Here is an 18,483-nt window from a genome sequence, read left to right on the forward strand (position 1 = left end):
ATTATTCTTTAATATATGTTATATTTAACAGTATAAAAATAAAAAAGCCATTCTTTACAAAAAGCAAAAGTAGTGAGCTAATAAATAATAGCAAAAGAAATGTAAAAATAAATAAAAAGAACTTTTAAGAAGACTTAAAAGCTACTTTCTTAAACTACCACATAACAACACATCTAATAAACAAATTTAATAGTTAAACTATCTACTGAGCTTCTACTCTGTTAAGGCAATAAAAAATAAATCAGTATCAGGGTTCCAGATTTACAATACTATGCATTTTCACCAATTTGTTCATCCGTTTATTTTTCTTCCTTAAGACTTGACGCCCTTGTTTAGAAACATATTGAAAGTATCTACAACCTAAAAAAAAAAAAAAAAATTAAAGAGCTTTAATATTTATCAAAATTTTTAAGTATTTTTATATTTTGCTTCAACTCTGATACACTGATTATAAAAATACATGTATTTATATTATCTATACCAACACAAAGGAGTTCTGGTGACATGCTGTTGTTGTGTACTATTGAGTCAGAACCAATTCATAGCTGATCCTCCAGTGAGTTTTCAGAGGCAGTTAACTACATGGGAGGAGATTGCCCATCTTTATCCTATGGAGTAGCTGGTAGCTTTGAACTGCAAAGCTTTGTACTGGCAGCACAATTCCTCACCACCACGCCACTAGATCTCCCTTCTGGTAGCATGCTGTTGTGTACCACTGAGTCATAACGAACCATACCTGACCGTCCTGGTTTTCAGAAGTAGTGAATCACAGAGGAGACTGCTCATCCTTCTCCTGCGGAGCAGCTGGTGAGTTCAAAGTGAGTGTCTTTGGATTGCAGCACAGCCTCTTCCAATGGCAGAGTGCATTACATTTTAGGCTATAAACAACAGCTGCCAGTTCAAATCCACCAGCCATTCCTCAAGGACTTACAGCCAAGGAAGCCCAAGGCCCAAGGGAGAATAATCATGAGTCAGAATCAACCCGACAGCAGATGATTTTGGGGTTACATCAGTATGTACCAATACCTACACATATTCAAATATCTGTCACTAATAAAATGTGTTGCTTCTTACAAAATTAAAAAAAAAATATACCTTAGTTCATTTTCTATCCTCCCCTCTCAAATCCCAACTGTAATGATTATCGTCTCCAAGAACAAATTACTATATCTTTTCTCTCAATGTTAGCCTAAAAATCAGCCTCAAAAAGTCATCTATCAAAACATTAAAGTTCTCTGCAAAAAACTCTAGTGTGAAAGACTAGAATAAAGTAATCATAGGATGGAAAAAAACAAAACATTATCTATTTTCTTATATCATCTAGCAAGCAACTACATGATCATTATATAGTTTGGCAAATGACTTAATATTCATTATCCTTCTACCTGCTTCTGATAAGCTTCTAAGTAATTTAATTCATTTAGCAAATATTTCAGAGATGCAAATAAAATAAAACAGAAGATACTCTAAGTAATAGAATTTTCCATATTCAATAAATGAGTAATAAGATGCTAATTCATAGATGAGAAATAATTTTATTTCAGATTGTATATATCCATATATTCTGGGAAATTGCTATACCTATAGATGGTACCTATAGATACCATTATATTTTCTCTGAAAAACTATACATCAGAAATGTCTTATTCTATTAGCTGGGAAGAACTCATTTCCATGTTACTTAAATAATCTAGATTTCTAAATTCATCACATTATTTTAGAAAAAAGTAAAAGTATAGTAATATCTGTTTCCTAAGATACAGAAAATATTTCACTCCCTTACAAACAACAACAAAAAATGTGAAATAAAACACAAAATCCTAATTCCTCTGGAGCCTACAAAAAGAGCAACCAAAGAATAAAGGCCCTTCCAAGGAGAAATGGGTGCACAGACTGGCTCACTGATAGCAGAATGTGGGAAGAAGAGGCAACCACAATGTAAGTGGCTCCTATTCAAAGTATAAAGGAAGCAAAAGAAGGCAGTAAGTACAGTTAGAACGTGGCAGCAGTAACAGAACAAAAGCAAATCCAACACAGTTTATCTCCTCAGGAAACTGACCCAACTCTCGTACTACTGCCCTGGCAGCAGAAGAAACAACCATTTTTAGGCGTAAGTATGTCTGATAGTCAAATAATACTTTAGAACTTAAAAAACATTTTGACATTATGTTCACTTGACAATCTTATATGCAAATAAAAACTGCTGATACACTACTCATTTAATAGAAAGTTCATAAAAGTCCTAACACTGGAAGATGAACTCAGATCTACTAACTGCTCAAACTGTATTTCTACTTATACTCATGAAGTAGAAAATCACAGTTCAAATAATTTGTCCCTTGATGAATGCACTATGAGAAAATGTTATTTTATGAACTTTTTTCTCATAAACTCAACAATTTACACATTTTATTTAACTATTATGAATTTAACTACACCCCTCACCAAATTATGTGACATAAATTCTTGCATCTACACCTGTGGCTACAATTCCATGTAGGAATGAGTCTGTCTTGTTATAACAACACAAGATTAATATAGAGAGTGTTAACCTCTTTTGAGATATGAAAGAGATTAAACAACCAAACTAGCAAACAAATGGGCTAGGATACGTGGAGATCTCTGTGAAACCTAACTGTAAGAAATTTCTGCTTCTTAAAGTCACCCACTTATATTATTCCTGTCATAACAGCACTAGGTAAGATACTTATCACAAACATTCATTAGGAATACTAATTCCAAATAGGACAACTAACTCCAAAACAGGACTCAAGTACTGACTAGCGGCCACTGTGAGCTTTATTTTCTTTACTTGTGAACATATTCTATAGCCATTTCATTTCAGTATTTTCTTCTTTTTCATATTCCAGTGGTCCAGAGGAGGTAAGAGCTTTACTGACCATACAAAGAAAATTCAAGTATCCTTCCCCCCCCCCAATATTTTAATATGTGAATGGAATGTAATCTTTTTCTTAACGAGAATAGAATTCTTTTTCTTCCAGGAGCAAGATAAAGAGAGCTAGCATATAGATTAACAAAGAATGTCTAGTTCTTAAAAAGGAGGCAATCTCATTAAACTTTCTATGCAATGCCAAATGATTATTTGTTGTAGAATCAGTCTATATCTATTCTCTAATGTCAAAGAGTGTCATGTTAGAATACACAAAAGCCATCACAATCCCAGTACATACTCTACGGATTTGTTGTTGTGTACCATCAAGTCCGAGATGACCCATAGCTAACCCTTCAGTGGGTTTTCAGAGGCAGTACATCACATGGAAGGAGACTGCTCATCTGCCTCCAGTAGAGCAGCTGATGGATTTGAACCTCATACCTTTGTATTGGCAGGGCAATTCCTTACCACTCAGCCATCAGAACTCCTTTAGAAATGGTAATTTATATCTTACAAGGACATCACACTTTGTCCTAAGTAAGGATTTATTCTTTCATTCAATAGTTATTTCCTGAGCACATAATATATTTTAAATAAAACTTGATTTTGTTATTTTAAAGAAAGTTTACAGAGAACTTAGATTTTCATTCATTCACTGTTACACGTTTTACGCCCCTCCCTCCATTCTGCCTCCCCCAGTATACTTTAAAACAAAACAAAACAAAACACACAAACATTCACTCATGATTGAAAAATTACCTCCCATCCCTCCCCCTAGTCCTTTTTGCAATGTACCTCTTATTCTGGGCTGTTTTATGTATAATGTCTAATTACATATTCTTTTTAAACATTTCTTTCCTTCATCTATTCCAGTGCAATGCTCATTATCTATCCACTCTTATCCTATTCTCCTCCCAACCCATGTCAGACCTGCTTTATAACAGTATTTGTCCTTTTGTGACCAAGATACTGAACTCAACATAATTTCCTCCACAGTCACCCATGTTGTGTAATGTTTTATGAGTTCTCTACTTTTCAGTGCTGCTCAGTATTCAATTGTATGAATATACCATAGAGCTTCTATCTATTCATCTGTTGATGGGCACTTGGGTTGCTTCTACCTTATTGTGAATAATGCAGCAATAAACATGGATGTGCATATTATCTGCTTGGGTTTCTTTAGGGTATATTCCCAGTACTGGAATAGCTGGGTCAAATGTTATTTCTATTTGCAACCTTTTGAGAAAGCCCCAAACTGCCTTCTATAGTGATTGCACCATTTTACACTCCTATAAGCTGTGAATAAGGGTTCCCAGTCTCTCCATAATCTTCCAGCATTTACTGTTTGTGCTCTGCAGAACTCTAATATTGTTGCTAAGGCACATAATATGCCAAGTAGGCTCTAATGTGAATATATGGTTGTACTTTTTCATTTCAAAATTGTCCAAAACATGTTTATATTTATAAAAAAAACAAACCACAGCATACCTTTTCCTAATAGTAATCCAGCTACAAAAGCTTTCTCATAAGCTAAAGCTTTATCTTCTGTCCAATCACATTTTGCCCAAAAGTAGCTGAAGTGAAAATTTGGCCACCAGGTTTTCCTGGAGTTCCACTCTTCCTGAACCCAAACGAGATGATTTCTGGGGGGGAAGATCACAAGGGAAGTCACTGATGCGGCTATATTTATGCAGCCAGAATTTGAACTTAAGGAGAGTCTAAAGAAAGATGATAAGGAAGATGTTTCCAAACTAAATGCTGGGTAGGACCAGCCCACAGCAAGATCATCAACAACAGGAAAGTAAATTATTATGTTCTTCTTTTTCACCCTACATCCCATTTTCCATTTAATTCATTTCAGTGGTTAAAAGCCTAAATGATTTAGGATAAATTGCTTAAACTTAGTTTGTTTAAGAATACTAATGATACACATTCCTTAGCATTATTAGAACTAAACCATTCCAGTAGCTACAGCAAGTCTAATGTTAATTTCTTGAGAAAATGTCTGGTATATAGGAAATGTTCCACAAATTTTAATTAGTAGTATGATATGAAAGATACTTTAAGACCTTACTTTAAATTATATGTGACAATAATTGCTGTATGAGTCAAGTTGCCATTATTATACAAATACACTGATGGACTTGACAATTGAACTGAAGCAATGCTAAGTGTTCTTCAATAATTTAATTTAGAACATACTTAATTAGCAGCTATGTGTTCCCTGTGGCCGAATTTCTAGAGGTTTCTTTAACTTTAAGAACTTTATGGTTTAGTATAGGTTTATGTAGTGTTTCGGACTTGAAAAATTATTTGCTGTGAGTGGACCAGCAAACCACACTGAAAACATTCTCTGTTCAGCCCTTGTTTATCTATAAAGTCAAGTCATATTTGAAGTCTAAAGTTTCCACTAACACTGATTTTAATGGTTTTAATTAATTAATAAATAAATAAAATTTTGCGATATCCCTTCTTGTACACAAAGTAAAACTCACAAGAATCACTCATTTTCTTACTCAAACTGTGGCACTAAGGACATTAGAACCAGAGTCCTTTGGTTCTACATTTTGATATCCAGTTCAGAATAATAGCACTTTTTAAAACTATACTTATTATATTTGTATTTCTTTGTTTCTGTTATACTCATAAAAGGACTGTAAAGACATAGTTAAAGAAATCTGAAAACAAACTTTATTTAAAAATTCATGGACGTTAGTTAAAATACTGAGAAATATGTTACCTATGGTAGTTCAACAATAAATACTGCTTGATACTTACCTCATTAAGATCTGTTTCAGGTATTTTGCTAAATACTTCCATGCAGTTATATTCTTGGCACAGCCAGCGAAATCTAAGACCGCAAACAACACTTCTAGGGCCAGTTTATGATGTTCTTCTTTTTCTACAATAATCAAACTAGCTTAAGTTTAGGTATTCATAAAGTACACAAAGTCAATATATATACATAAATACACACACATACGTTGTTTTGTGCTACAGAGTTGAGAGTGATTCATAGCTGACCCTTTAGGGTGTTTTCAGAGGCTATAAATTGCACAGAAGGAAAACATTCACTGTAAGGACGCCAAGGAAGGATAGAACACAGTTCAGGCCAAGAAAGCCTGCCAGGTGGCTCTAAAGTGATTTACAGTCTCTGAAATCTGTAGTAGTCTCTGAAAATCTGTAGGGTCGGCTTTGAGTCAGTTCCAACTCGAAGACACATAAAACAATATACACACAAATGATATAGTATTAGAATAAAAAGGCTTAACGTTTGGTTAACAAAAACAATTCTTACATTCATACCCTGTTCTGATGAATTTGGAGATTTTAATAATTTAGTATACTCCCATTGCAAGGTTACAGAAGGAATTTTAACATCATATGGGTTATATTCTTCCATATATGTATTTCTGAGAACACTATTTTATGTAGCTGTCTTATTTTGCCATGTTCAATATGGTCTCTTCTATTAGGAGAGGACATAGGCCATCTCAGCACCTAATGAGTTTAGTAGTTCAGTTTCTTCAGTGAAGGATTATGTTCTGAAACTCAGTAGGGATTACTATGAGGTGAATTATGTAAATTGCAGTCTATTCTCTTTTGCTAATCATTACTTAATGTTTAACAGCAGAGATGAATAAACTGTGTGTGTAAATGGTCAGAGTAAATAACCTAGTCTTTGTGGTTCCTACAATTTGTTACAAATACTGATCTCTGCCATGGTAAAGAGAAAGCAAACAGACAATTTACACATGAATAGGCTTGGCTAAGTTCCAAAACAACTAACACTTGAATGGGGCAGCTTTTGGTTAATTTGACAACTTGTTTTACAGTTCATACAAAGAGGTACAAAACAAAAATAATTTACCTGAATTTCGAAGTATTCTATGAAATTCTAACATCAGTTTATGAGATGGTACAATCTGATACAAAGTCTGAAAAATAGAATTATTTTGTCACTTTTATAAACCCTCAGGGCATTTTCATATTTCAGCTTGCTTTCAAAGAAAATGCTTTTAAGCTCTGGTGGCCCACTGGTAAGAAGCTGTACTACCAACCCAAAGACAGTTGGTTTGGATCCATCAGCTGCTCTGTGGGAGAAAATGGGAAATCTCCTTTTGTGCAATTTATTGCCTCTGAAAACCCACAAGAGGCTTAGTTATGACTTGGTTCAACATGCTTTCAATAAATAAAGGATTTAGAAGAAAATAAACAATATGTAACAACAATATGCTCTCTGTAAATAAAGGATTTATTTCTTTATTTGGTATAATCTTTGTGGAAGTAGACAGCCAAGCCTTTCCCAAGTTGCTGCTTGATGCAAACCTTTTAGTAGTTGACAGTAAACTACGTGAACCACTCAGGAACCTCAACAGTGCAGGAGAGTTTTCATTTCTCCACATCATTGTTGGTCCTTGTTACGGCCTGTCTTTTTAATTCTAGCCATCCTACTTAGTGTTAAGTCATGTCTCATAGTGTCTTGATAAGCATTTCCTTGCATTTCAATGTGTACAATGTTCATTTCCATAACCTTCTTGGGCAAATGTCCAATCTGATCATTGGTCTATTTTTATCATTTTATTATTCAGATGTAAGATGAAAAGAACTACATTCTCAAACTATAATCTAAGGATTGTATATTGTAGATATCAAATATGACTTACAAATACTGTTTCCTAATTATATGAGATGTATTCTCACTTTCTGTAATGACATCATTTGCAACACAATTTTTTTTTTAAATTTTAAAGAAGTCTAGATAATTCTGAGTTAGCCTTTTAGTCTGTGCTTTCTGAAAATAACCTTTGGAATTAGTCAGCAGTCAAAATATCTTTCTTTGTTTTTTCAAAGTGATTAAAGTTTGATTAATATAAGATTTTCAAATTAGAGTAGCATTTTTTAATTGAGATTTTACTGTAAATTTATTAAGAACTTGGATTTCCATTCATTCATTGTTGCACATTTTCCTCCCTGCCCCACCCTCCCAGTTCTCTTTTTCCTTTGGGAAAAAAGTTATTTCATTGTCCCCAGACCCCAGACCATTTTACTATGTACCTCTTATTCTGGACTGTTGTCGTGCAAATAATGCCTAATCAAATATTCCTTTTATACAGTTCTCTCCCTTGTCTGTTTAAATGCTTTGTACATTATTTATCCCCTCTTTTCTTAGTCTTCCCCTAACTCCCACGTCAGCCCAGTTTGATAACAGTGGCATTATGCAATATTTGTCTTTTTGTGACTCAGATATTTCACTCTGCATAGTGTCTTCCATGGTCACCCATTTTGTATATTTCATGAGTTCTTTGTTTTTCAGTGCTGCATAATATTCCATTGTGTGAATATACCACAGCTTCTCTATCCATTAGTTTGTTGATGGGCACTTGAGTTGTTTCCAACTCTTTGCTATTGTGAACAAACCTGCAATAAACATGGTTGTGCATATGTATGCTTGGGTGGCAGTTCTGGTTTCTTCAGGGTATATTCCCAGCAGTGTAATTGCTGGGTCAAATGGTATTTCTATTTCCAACTTTTTGTGAAGGCTTCATACAGCCTTCCACAGTGGCTGCACCATTTTATACTCCCACCAACAGTAAATAAGGGTTCCAATTTCTCCACAACCTCACCAGCATTTGTTCTTTGCTGCTCTGTTCAATTTTGCTATTCTTACTGGGGTGAGATGGTATCTCACAGTTGTTTTGTTATCTTTGATTTCTAAATTAGCCAGGTTACAATTGTTTTTGCTGTTGTTATGTGCTATTGAGTCGAATGAGAATCACAGTGTCCCTATGCACAACAGCTCTAAGCCCTGTCCTATCCTGAGCCAATCTCACTGTTTCTGACACTCCTGCTCCTTCTGCCCCAGTAACTGTGTCAATGTATCTCATTCAGGGTCTTTATCTCCTGCTTTGCTCCACCATCCTTCCAAGAATGATAGTCTTCTCCAAGAATGTTGCCTTCTGGCAACATGCTCAAAGTATGTGAGAGGGAGCTTCAAAATCCTTACCTCCAGAGAACAAATATAACTCTCTGATGCATATTTGCACAGCAAATAACTGTGAAGATCATGCTTAGATTAGACACCCCTTAGTCTCTAGACTAACATCTTTGCTTTTCAGCACTCTGAAGAGGTTCCTAACCCAATTTTCCTAATCCAATTAATCTTTTGGTTTCCTGGCTGCTAGAACCAAAAGTGTTGATTGTGGCCCCAAGCAAGCTGAAACTGTTAACAATCTCAGTCTCTTCTCCCTCTGTCATGGTGTTGTCATTTGGCGCAGTGAGAATCTTCGTTTTTTTGATGTTTAGTTTCAATCCATATTGAAGACTACAGTCCTTGACTGTCTGCAGAAGATGCGTCAGCATCTCCTCAGTTTCAGTGAGCAAGGTTGTGTCATCTGCATAATGCAATTTGTTGAGGAGTCTTCCTCCAATCCTGATGCCACATTCCTTCTCATAAAGCCCAGCTTCTCAAATGATCTGTTCCACATATAGATTGAAAAGGTATGGAGACAAGACACATTCCTGACACACTTTTTTCCTGATTGTGAACCATGCAATGTTTCCTTGATCTGCTCTGATGACTGCCTTCCAGGTCCAAACATGGGTTTCACATGAAACCCTGCCTCTAGGACCTGCTAGCCCTGACGATCTACCCAGCATGCCAATATCACTGAGAAGTACAGTGAAATAAGTGGAGAGAGGTGACTAGAGACCTGACACACCTTATCAGTTTAGCTGGGGGAAGTGGGGAGAGGTTGGTGTTGGCAGGACAAGGCGAGGAAATGGAGGTAACACTTAAAGGTGTACAAATATAGTCAGGATCCTCCAAGGTGTGGACCTGCTAAATAAGTGAATCTAGTAAGATTTATCAGAGCCTAAAATCTACTATTGGGCAGATAGATAATAGATCAGAGTAAAAAGTCTAATTTGTAAGGACCTAGCTTTCAGTGCCAGCAGACAGAACCATACTGCCATCATTTTGTAAAGACCTACTCTGAGTGGGTAGGGTCAGAGAGAGAAAATAACACTTGGGTGGCTGGTGTCAGTGATGAAGTCAGAAAATCAGGATGTCAATTACATTTCCATTTTGAGAATCAGTCTTAAAAAATTATTCTTAACATGCCAGTTTATGGATTTTTTTTCTTTTGTTGTTCATGTTTTTGGTGTTATATTTAAGAATCATTGAAAAATTCAAGCTTATGAAGATTTATGTTTTCTTCAAAGAATTGTATCAGTTTATGGTTTCTCATGTTCCAGGGGAATCATCCCAAATTTTAACATATTCTACAGACTCTTTTACAAAGACAGACAAATCATGCCACTCAGAATGAGAGAAAATCATCAGCATGGCACCACGATACTGCTTTATCATGAAAACAGAGAGGGAATCATGAGCAAATTAATGTAGGTATTCTCCCAGAGGTGGACAATAGAAGTCTCTCCAGTGAAAGCACTCACCAACCACCCTGGTGTTGTTATATGTCATCGAATCACCTGCGACCCCATGTAAAACAGCACTGAACCCTGCTCTATCCTGTGTCAATCTTATTGTCTCTGACAAACCTACCCTCATTACTCCAGTCACTGAGTCAATCCATCTCATCGAGGATCTTCCTCTGCTGCGCTGTCCTCCACCCTGCCAACCATGATTTCCCTCTCCAAAGACTGGTCCAATGTATTTCAGACAAGGAAGCTTAACACATTGCTACACACTTTTAAATTGACAACTGTGCTTAGAAACATATTTGCCATCATTTGCAACAACGTGTTAAGAATCCTTGCCTCCAAGGAGCAGTCTGGTCTCACCCTCTCTAGGATGAACTTGTTTGTTCTCCTAGCAGTCCATGGTATATTCAATAATCTTCTCCAGCACCACAGCTCATAGGCTTCTATTCTCCTCCTATCCTCTCTAGTCACTGTCCAACTTTCTGATGCTTATGCTTAGTAAGTAATTGCAAAGACCATGGCCTGTATCAAGCACACTCAGTCTCCAGAATGGTACTGTTGCTCTTCAGTACAACAACAATGATTTCTTAAACAAAAAAACAACACAACAACAACAACAACAAAAAAAAGCATTACCCTCCAAAAGAAAAATAAAATGCATAAACTGGATTTCATCACAATTTTTACATTTTAATTCTGTGTTTTATAGGCACTTGTTAAGAAAAAAAAGAGATGAGGTATAGACCAGGATAATAAATGTAAAATTCATAAAGTGAAAACAGCTTTATAACCTGTTATAGTGAAAATCATTAAGAAAATAACTCTTCAAAACAGATACAATGTTGACCAAGTATTTCACAAAGGATGGGCTAGCAGCACATCAGAAGACATTCAACATTATTCATTAAGAAACTGATAATTAAAACCACAATGAAATATCACTATAAATTCACTTTAAAAAACAAAACCATCTCATTGTTACTGAGGCAATTCCACTTTTGAACAACACTTCAAGACAGAGTAGAACTGGCTAGAGGGTTTCTAAAGCTACAATCTTCAAGGAAGCAAACAGCTCCATCATTTCTGTCACAGCACAGCTAAAGGGTTCTCTAACTGCTCATGTTTTAATTAAGAGCTAATGAGCTTTAACCACTAGATAGCCAGGTTAAATAACAACTCACTCAAAATTCACTGCCATCAAGTAAGAATCAACTCACAGCTGACCTTCTACCACATTTTCAGAGGCTGTAAATCAGAGGACGGAAACTGTCCATCTTTCTCCAGTGGAGCTGCTGGTGGATTTGTGCTATCAGAGAGACAGCACCTTTGGGTTGGCAGTGCAACTACACCATCAGAGCTCCTAGAACATCTATAATTCAAAATGCTAACTATACCCAGAATTGGCAATGATGTAGAAAATGGAACTGTCATACATTGCTAGTGGAAATGTCAATGATGCAGTTACTCTAGAAAATAGCTGGGTAGTTTCTTAAAAAGTTAAGCACAGCCTTTACCAGACATCCTACCCCCAGGTAGTCAAAAGAAATGAAAATGTATGTACAATGACTTGTACTTGAATGTTCACAGTAACATTATTCATAATAGAAAAAAAAATAAATAACACTAACCCAAATGTCCATCAAAACCTGAATGTATAAACACCACTGCTAACATTAAAGAACAAATTACTGATACACACAGTAACATGAATGACTCTTAAAAACACTCTAAGCAAGAGAAGCCAGACAAAAGATTACATATGGGAAGATCCCACGTCTATGAAATTCTAAGAGGCAAAATTCATTTACATTGACAGAAATAGATGGGGGAATCACCTAAGGTTATGAAGGTGTAGAGAGCTGATGGGCTATAAAGAGAAATATGGGATGAGATTAGTGAAGCCTAAGTGCTCCTCAAAGGTACTGTGGGCATGTTGGGGGGCAGGGCAGCAATCCTTGAAAAGGGATATCATGCTTAGAAATGTGGAGATCAGTAAAAGACAGAAGGACCCCAATGAAACAGACTGACACAGTGACTGCAATAATTGGTTCAAGTGTGTCAGAGTTGATGAGGATGGCACAGGACAGGACAGGGTTCAGGTCTGTTCTTAATGTCACTATGAGTTGTATTCAGCTCGACAGCACCTAACAACAGTAACATGGGCAACTATCATACATGAAAATATGTCCAACTATATCCTTTAAATAGGTGCACTTTACTGTATGTATGTATGTATGTATGTATGTGTGTGTGTGTGTGTGTGTGTGTGTGTGTATTTTTTTTTTCCAGTAAAGTCAATTTGCCAAAACTATAAATGCAGTACTTTATAAACAGAATGCCAACGAGCTACTGAAATACTGATTATTTCCCCTCTGCCTCATAGGGAAAATGAGGGAGAGCTTAATGAATCCTTCAGCTGTGAGCAGTGGTCTTCTATTTACCATAGATTAATTTTTTTGAGTGTTCTAAATTGAAAGTTGAAAAGCACTGATCTAAGAAAATTTTAAAAAAAGTAGAGACTCCCAAGGCTACTTGAACACTGAAATAAAAATTTTGTACCTTAAGCACACTTATCAGTTTCTCTTTCGGTGCCTTCTCTTTCTTTAAAAAGTTGTACAAGTAGACATGGGCATTTGGATTTGATGGAAATTTCTCATCATATGCATAATTAGTGAGAACTTCTCGGGCTCCATCTTGATCCCCATAGAATTCCAGCATCTACAGAAAACAAGGCATAAATTAGATCTATGGATTTGTAGACTGCTGTCAGACAGATCAAAAATATCTTTACTAAAACATACTAGAAGTCACAAAATTGACAGAAAGAACCATACAGAGGATAACTGTAATGTTAGTTTTGTTTTTATCATATGTTACATGTTTCAGCATATGTTACAAGCTTTATGGAGTGCATACACACACAAAAATCACTTAGAATACCTACGTATCGTCTCAATTTTTTCCCTTGATATTTTGCTACTAAAAAAGATTTGGACTCTCAACATTAGGACCATATCTATAGTAAGAAATAAAGTCCTCAAAACAAGAAATGTTAATGACGGGAAAAAATCACTATGTGACATAATTAACCTCAATGCCCTACATACCCTCACAGCCACAAAAAAAGCACAAGGAACACCATTTCATTTCCATCCTTGCATAGGAATTCCCAAATTCACTGGCATATAGTTTCAGAAATTATCTCCTGACATTATAGTTATCATGTTAACAGTCATTAAACTTTGACCAACCAAATTCTTTCTTAAGACTTTTCTTAGTATCCAATGCTAAGACACTCGAGCTTTTCACAATGACTTGGCAAAGGATATAATTAGAAAGTTTCTAAAAGTTATGCATCAACTCATACATTGTGATCTAGTTTCAGATTTTCTTCTATAAACTTTATCAAATCTTTTCTTTCAAACTAAACAAAAATAAAAACCTAAAATTTACAACTCTTTCTATTTATTTATAAGAATTTCGTAACAGCTAGGTATTTAGTGGTGAAACTAAAGAGAGTAACATGAGTTCAATGCCACTGAACCAAGTGACTCAACAGTAACCCTACAGAACAGGGTCAAACTGCCCAGAGGGTGTCCAAAGATGTAGCCTTTCTGGAAGCAGACGTCTTCATCCTTCTCCCAAGGCACAGCTAGCTCATAGGTGTGAACCACTGGCCTTCCAGTTAGGAGCTGATGCTTTCACCCACAGAGTCACAGGGGCTCTTTGAGTAGCATTAACTGTACACTCACTCACTAAACGCCTTAGTGTTGAAACCAACACATAGCTGACCACCAAAAGGTCTTCAGAGGTGGTAAACCACAAGGAATGAGATTGTCCATCTTGCTCTCATGAAGTAACTATTAGATTAAACCACCTGCCTTTGGGTAGGAAATACAACTCCCCAGGGAGCTCCCTAATATGTATTAATAAAAAGAAATTATTCCAACAACTGAAAAAAAAAAAAAGACAACTCTGTCTTTACTACAATCCTTTCCATAAGTTTTCTTCTGATCCATAAAGATTAGGCACTTAATGAAGTCTATTTACCTCCACATAACTCTTCACAAAAGGATCCCAAACACCAGGAATTTTAATCAATGCACAAAGATTCATAGATGTCTTCCAGCTGTGGTTAAGAATATTCCGGGTTGCTGTGTTGTAAGCATAATCATCCTCATCTGTCCAGAGATAAGATTTTTCAAAGTCATTCAGTGTTGAAAACTTCTGTTCAATTAGTAACCAAGACACCACTCAGGAAGCAAAGCTCAGGCCTGGTGGCTTCAGTGTTAAATTCTAACAAATGTTTAAAAAAAATACAGCCCACAAAATGAGAGAAAGACTTGCAAATTATGTGCCTAATATGTTGCATAAGGACTTGCATCCTTGCATCTAAAATTCTCAAAAAATTCTCTTAACTCACTAAGAGATGATAAACAGCCCTATTTAAGTCTCAGCAAGTGATCAAAACCCACTGCAATCAGTTAGTTCTGACTCTGAGCACAAAGTGTCACTGGATTTCTAAAGTTGTACATTTCCAAATCAATACACTTCCCAATACATTACACACTAAGCCATGAGGAGTCCTTCCTTAGTCGTTAGGTGCCATCAAGTCAACTATAACTCATAGTGACCCGTGAACAACAAATCAAAACTCTGCCCTCTGCTGTGCCATTCTTATGATCTCCATCACGCTCAAGCCTATTTTTTCTGTCATTGTGTCAATCCATCTCGTTGCTGTTGTTAGGTCCATCAAGTTGAGTATGACTCACAGCGACACCATTAACAACAGATTTGAATGCTGTCCTATTACGTGCCATCCTCACAAACCGTGGCACAGTCAAACCCATTGCTGCAGTCACTGTGTCAATCCATCTGGTTAAGGGTCTTCCTCTCTTCACATCCATCCACCTTCCCAACCAAGATGTCCCTCTCCAAGGCATAACCTCTTCTAGCAATATGCCTAAAGTATGTGAGACAAAGTTTCATCATCTTTGCCTCCAATGAGCAATCTGGCTTCCCCCTTCTCTAAATATGTCTGTTTGTTCTTTTTGTAGTCCATAGCATACTCAGCACTATTCTCCAACACTATAATTAAAAGGCATCAATTATTCATCATTCTTAGTCACCGTCCAGTTCTTAGGTGCATAGCAAGTTGCAACACTGACGAATTCAATGGGCAAGATCTTGAACAACATAGGAAGCATCAATAGAAGATGGAAAGAATAATTGTCATTGTACCAAAAAGAGTTGTCAGTAGAGGTGAAAAGGAAGACCCTAGATGAAATGGGACAGTGACTGTTGCAAGGAGTCAGATATGTCAGAGATGGTGAGGTTGGCTCAGGATAGGGTGAGATTCAGAGTCACCGTACATAGATAGGGTCGTTATGGAAGGTAGTTGACACAACAGCACATAACAACTACAATAACACAAAGGTGAGCTATGATAAAAATATCTGTTCGTCTTATTATTACAGTTACATTTATTTTATTCTACCTGTGCTGTATTCAAGACAAAATTAATAGGACTAGAATGGGAGGTTAAAGAAGAACAGGAAAAGAGTGGATAGATAATGAACACTGCACACAGACAAATGGGAAGGGCTGTCTGAAAGGAATTTATGATTAGACATTACATGCATGACAATCTGGAAAAAGAGCAGAAAATATGTTACAATGAATGAAGGAAAACATAACCTTTCTGTAAACTTTTGTTAAAAAAATCACACACACAAAAATTTAAAGGTTTTTAAAGAGGGGAAAACCCCACTAAAAATTCTAACCAAAGTATAAGTGGGCATGACTTTACTACAGAAAACGGGTTCCAGTCACCAAATGCATCAAACACAATAACTTGTTTCAGCAGCAATAACTGAACCCAAATGGTTGCTGTTGTTATGTAATGTTGAGTTACTTGCAACTCACAGCAACGCTATGTACAAGAACCCAAATAGAAAACCCAAATATCTATTAACTAATGAATGGATAAATAACATGTGGCATAAACATAAAATAAAATTATTATATTTGGTTAAAAAAAAGAAACTGATAAAGTATTATCAAGCCGTGATCACTTTACGATAAGAGAGATACAGTAGTCATAAAGGTATCATAGTATATGACTGTAGGAAATTCCCAAAACAGTCAAACTGACAGTCGGTTAGTTGGTTGGTGAATGCCTAGGGCCAAGGGGTTTGGGAGGAAACTGAGAGAGACTGTTAAAAATAAGTTTTCTTTTCTGGAATGAGAGAAAGTTCTAAATCTGATTATAATAAAGTCTGTACAACTCTGGCAATACACAAAAACCAATGACTTCTACATTTGAAATAAGTGAACTGTAGGGTATTGATAGAGCCTTATTACAAAAAATAATATTACCACACTCAACAAATCGTTTTAAGTGAAAAATCTGGCAATAATTAAGTGTTGGGAATACAGACAAAATGAAACTCTCACCAAACTACCAGTGGGAGTATAAACTGAACCTGCTTTAGAGCCACTCTATAACCCAGCATTCCTAGGAACACAGGCTTTACATGCCCAAGGACATCCAAGGAGCATTATTAACAGCCTTGAACATCCAAGGGAAAGTTGTTATGACTTAGGATCAAGTCAAAGGCAGTGGGGTTTGGGTTTGAGTATGTAATAAGAAAGAAAATTGGAAAAATAATGTGGCCAGTATCTCATGTAGCCTATGAAGAGCATGTACTATCATTATGAAAGACAGATCTCTTCTATCTACTCTCTCCCCTCCCCATAAAATGATAACAAAATTCACTAAAGATGTGAAAATGGCCATTAAAATAAAATAAATAAATACTAGTGAACCTACATGGCCAGAGACCAAATACCTTTAATTAAAGAAATTCTGCTTCTCTTAGATGAGGTGATAAACATCTGTACCAAGATTTGAAAGGAGAATGTGAAAATAAAAAATGGTTAATCCTTTAATACATAACTATAGGGAAACTACGCAGTTTAGGGCTGTTGTACATAGGGTCGCTATGAGTCGCAGGCGACTTGACGGCACATAACAACAACAACAACAACATATCTGGATAAGGGATTCATAGCTAAAATCTATAAAATATTCCAGCACCTCAACAAGAACAAGGTAAAAGCAATCGAGTCACAAAATGGACACAGGATATGAACAGACGCTTCACCAAAGAAGACATTCAGATGGCAAGCAAATATACAAAGGAATGTTCAAAATCCCTAGCTTTAAGAGAGATGCAATTAAAAATAACAATGAAATTTCATCTCACCTCAGTAGCAATAGCAAAGTTCAACAGAACAGCAAACAACAAGTGCTGGCAAGATTGTGAAGAAATTGGAACCCTTATTAACTATTAACTGTTGGTAAAATGCATGTAAAATGGTGCAACCATTATGGAAGGCAGTATGGCGCTTTCTCAAAAAGTTGGAAAGAATATTTGACCCAGCAATTGCACTTCTAAGAATATACTCTAAAGAAAGTAGAGCTGCCACACAAACAGATATATGCACACACACGTTTACTGCTGAATTTTACACAATAGCAGAGAGATGGAAACAATCTACATGCCCATCAATAAATGAATGAGAGAAAATTATGGCATATTCACACAATGGAACTCTACACAGCACCAAAAAACAAAAAAGTTATAAAATATTACACAACACAGGTGACCCTGGAGGACATTATGCTGAGTGAAATCTCTCAATTACAAAAAGACAAATACTGTATAACATCACTGTTATAAAACAGGACAGGCATGGGGCTTAGGAGAAAATAAAGAAAAGAGGTAATAAATAATGAATACTGCATTGGAACAGAGGAAGGAAAAAACTGTTTAAAAAGACAAACACTGCATAGTGCCACTGACATCAGGGTTGGGGTAAGAATGAGAAAAACTGGATGAATTATGTGTACTGCATTGAAAGGGGTGAGGAAGAGAACAATTTAAAAGCAATATATTATAGGGTATTATAATTAGAGTCTGGAAATTCTTCAACATAGTAAAAAGTATCTATGAAAACCCAAGAGCCAACATTGTTCTTAATGGAGAGGGGTTAAAGGCATTCCCTTTAAGAACAGGAACTAGGCAAGGATGCCCACTATCACCTCTTTTATTCAATATTGTTTTGGAAGTCTTAGCAAT

The 18,483-nt window shown here is 36.0% G+C and overlaps 1 protein-coding gene across 1 annotated transcript in view; it reads right to left on the minus strand.

The window, feature by feature from the left end:
* Positions 1 to 247: 247 nt before the first annotated feature.
* TAF1A (TATA box binding protein (TBP)-associated factor, RNA polymerase I, A, 48kDa) overlaps positions 248 to 18,483 on the minus strand; it is a 35,199-nt gene continuing 16,963 nt past the window's right edge. Inside the window, exons 5-10 of the mRNA XM_006894597.1 lie at positions 14,390 to 14,520; positions 12,899 to 13,057; positions 6,765 to 6,831; positions 5,672 to 5,795; positions 4,382 to 4,536; positions 248 to 360 (exon numbers count right to left, since the gene is read on the minus strand). Coding sequence (XP_006894659.1) covers positions 248 to 360; positions 4,382 to 4,536; positions 5,672 to 5,795; positions 6,765 to 6,831; positions 12,899 to 13,057; positions 14,390 to 14,520 — 749 coding nt within the window. The remainder of the gene's footprint in view (positions 361 to 4,381; positions 4,537 to 5,671; positions 5,796 to 6,764; positions 6,832 to 12,898; positions 13,058 to 14,389; positions 14,521 to 18,483) is intronic.

This window comes from Elephantulus edwardii, unplaced genomic scaffold (genome assembly GCF_000299155.1).
Source record: "Elephantulus edwardii isolate Elephantulus edwardi_28Jun2011 unplaced genomic scaffold, EleEdw1.0 scaffold00146, whole genome shotgun sequence".
Taxonomy (NCBI): Eukaryota; Metazoa; Chordata; class Mammalia; order Macroscelidea; family Macroscelididae; genus Elephantulus; species Elephantulus edwardii.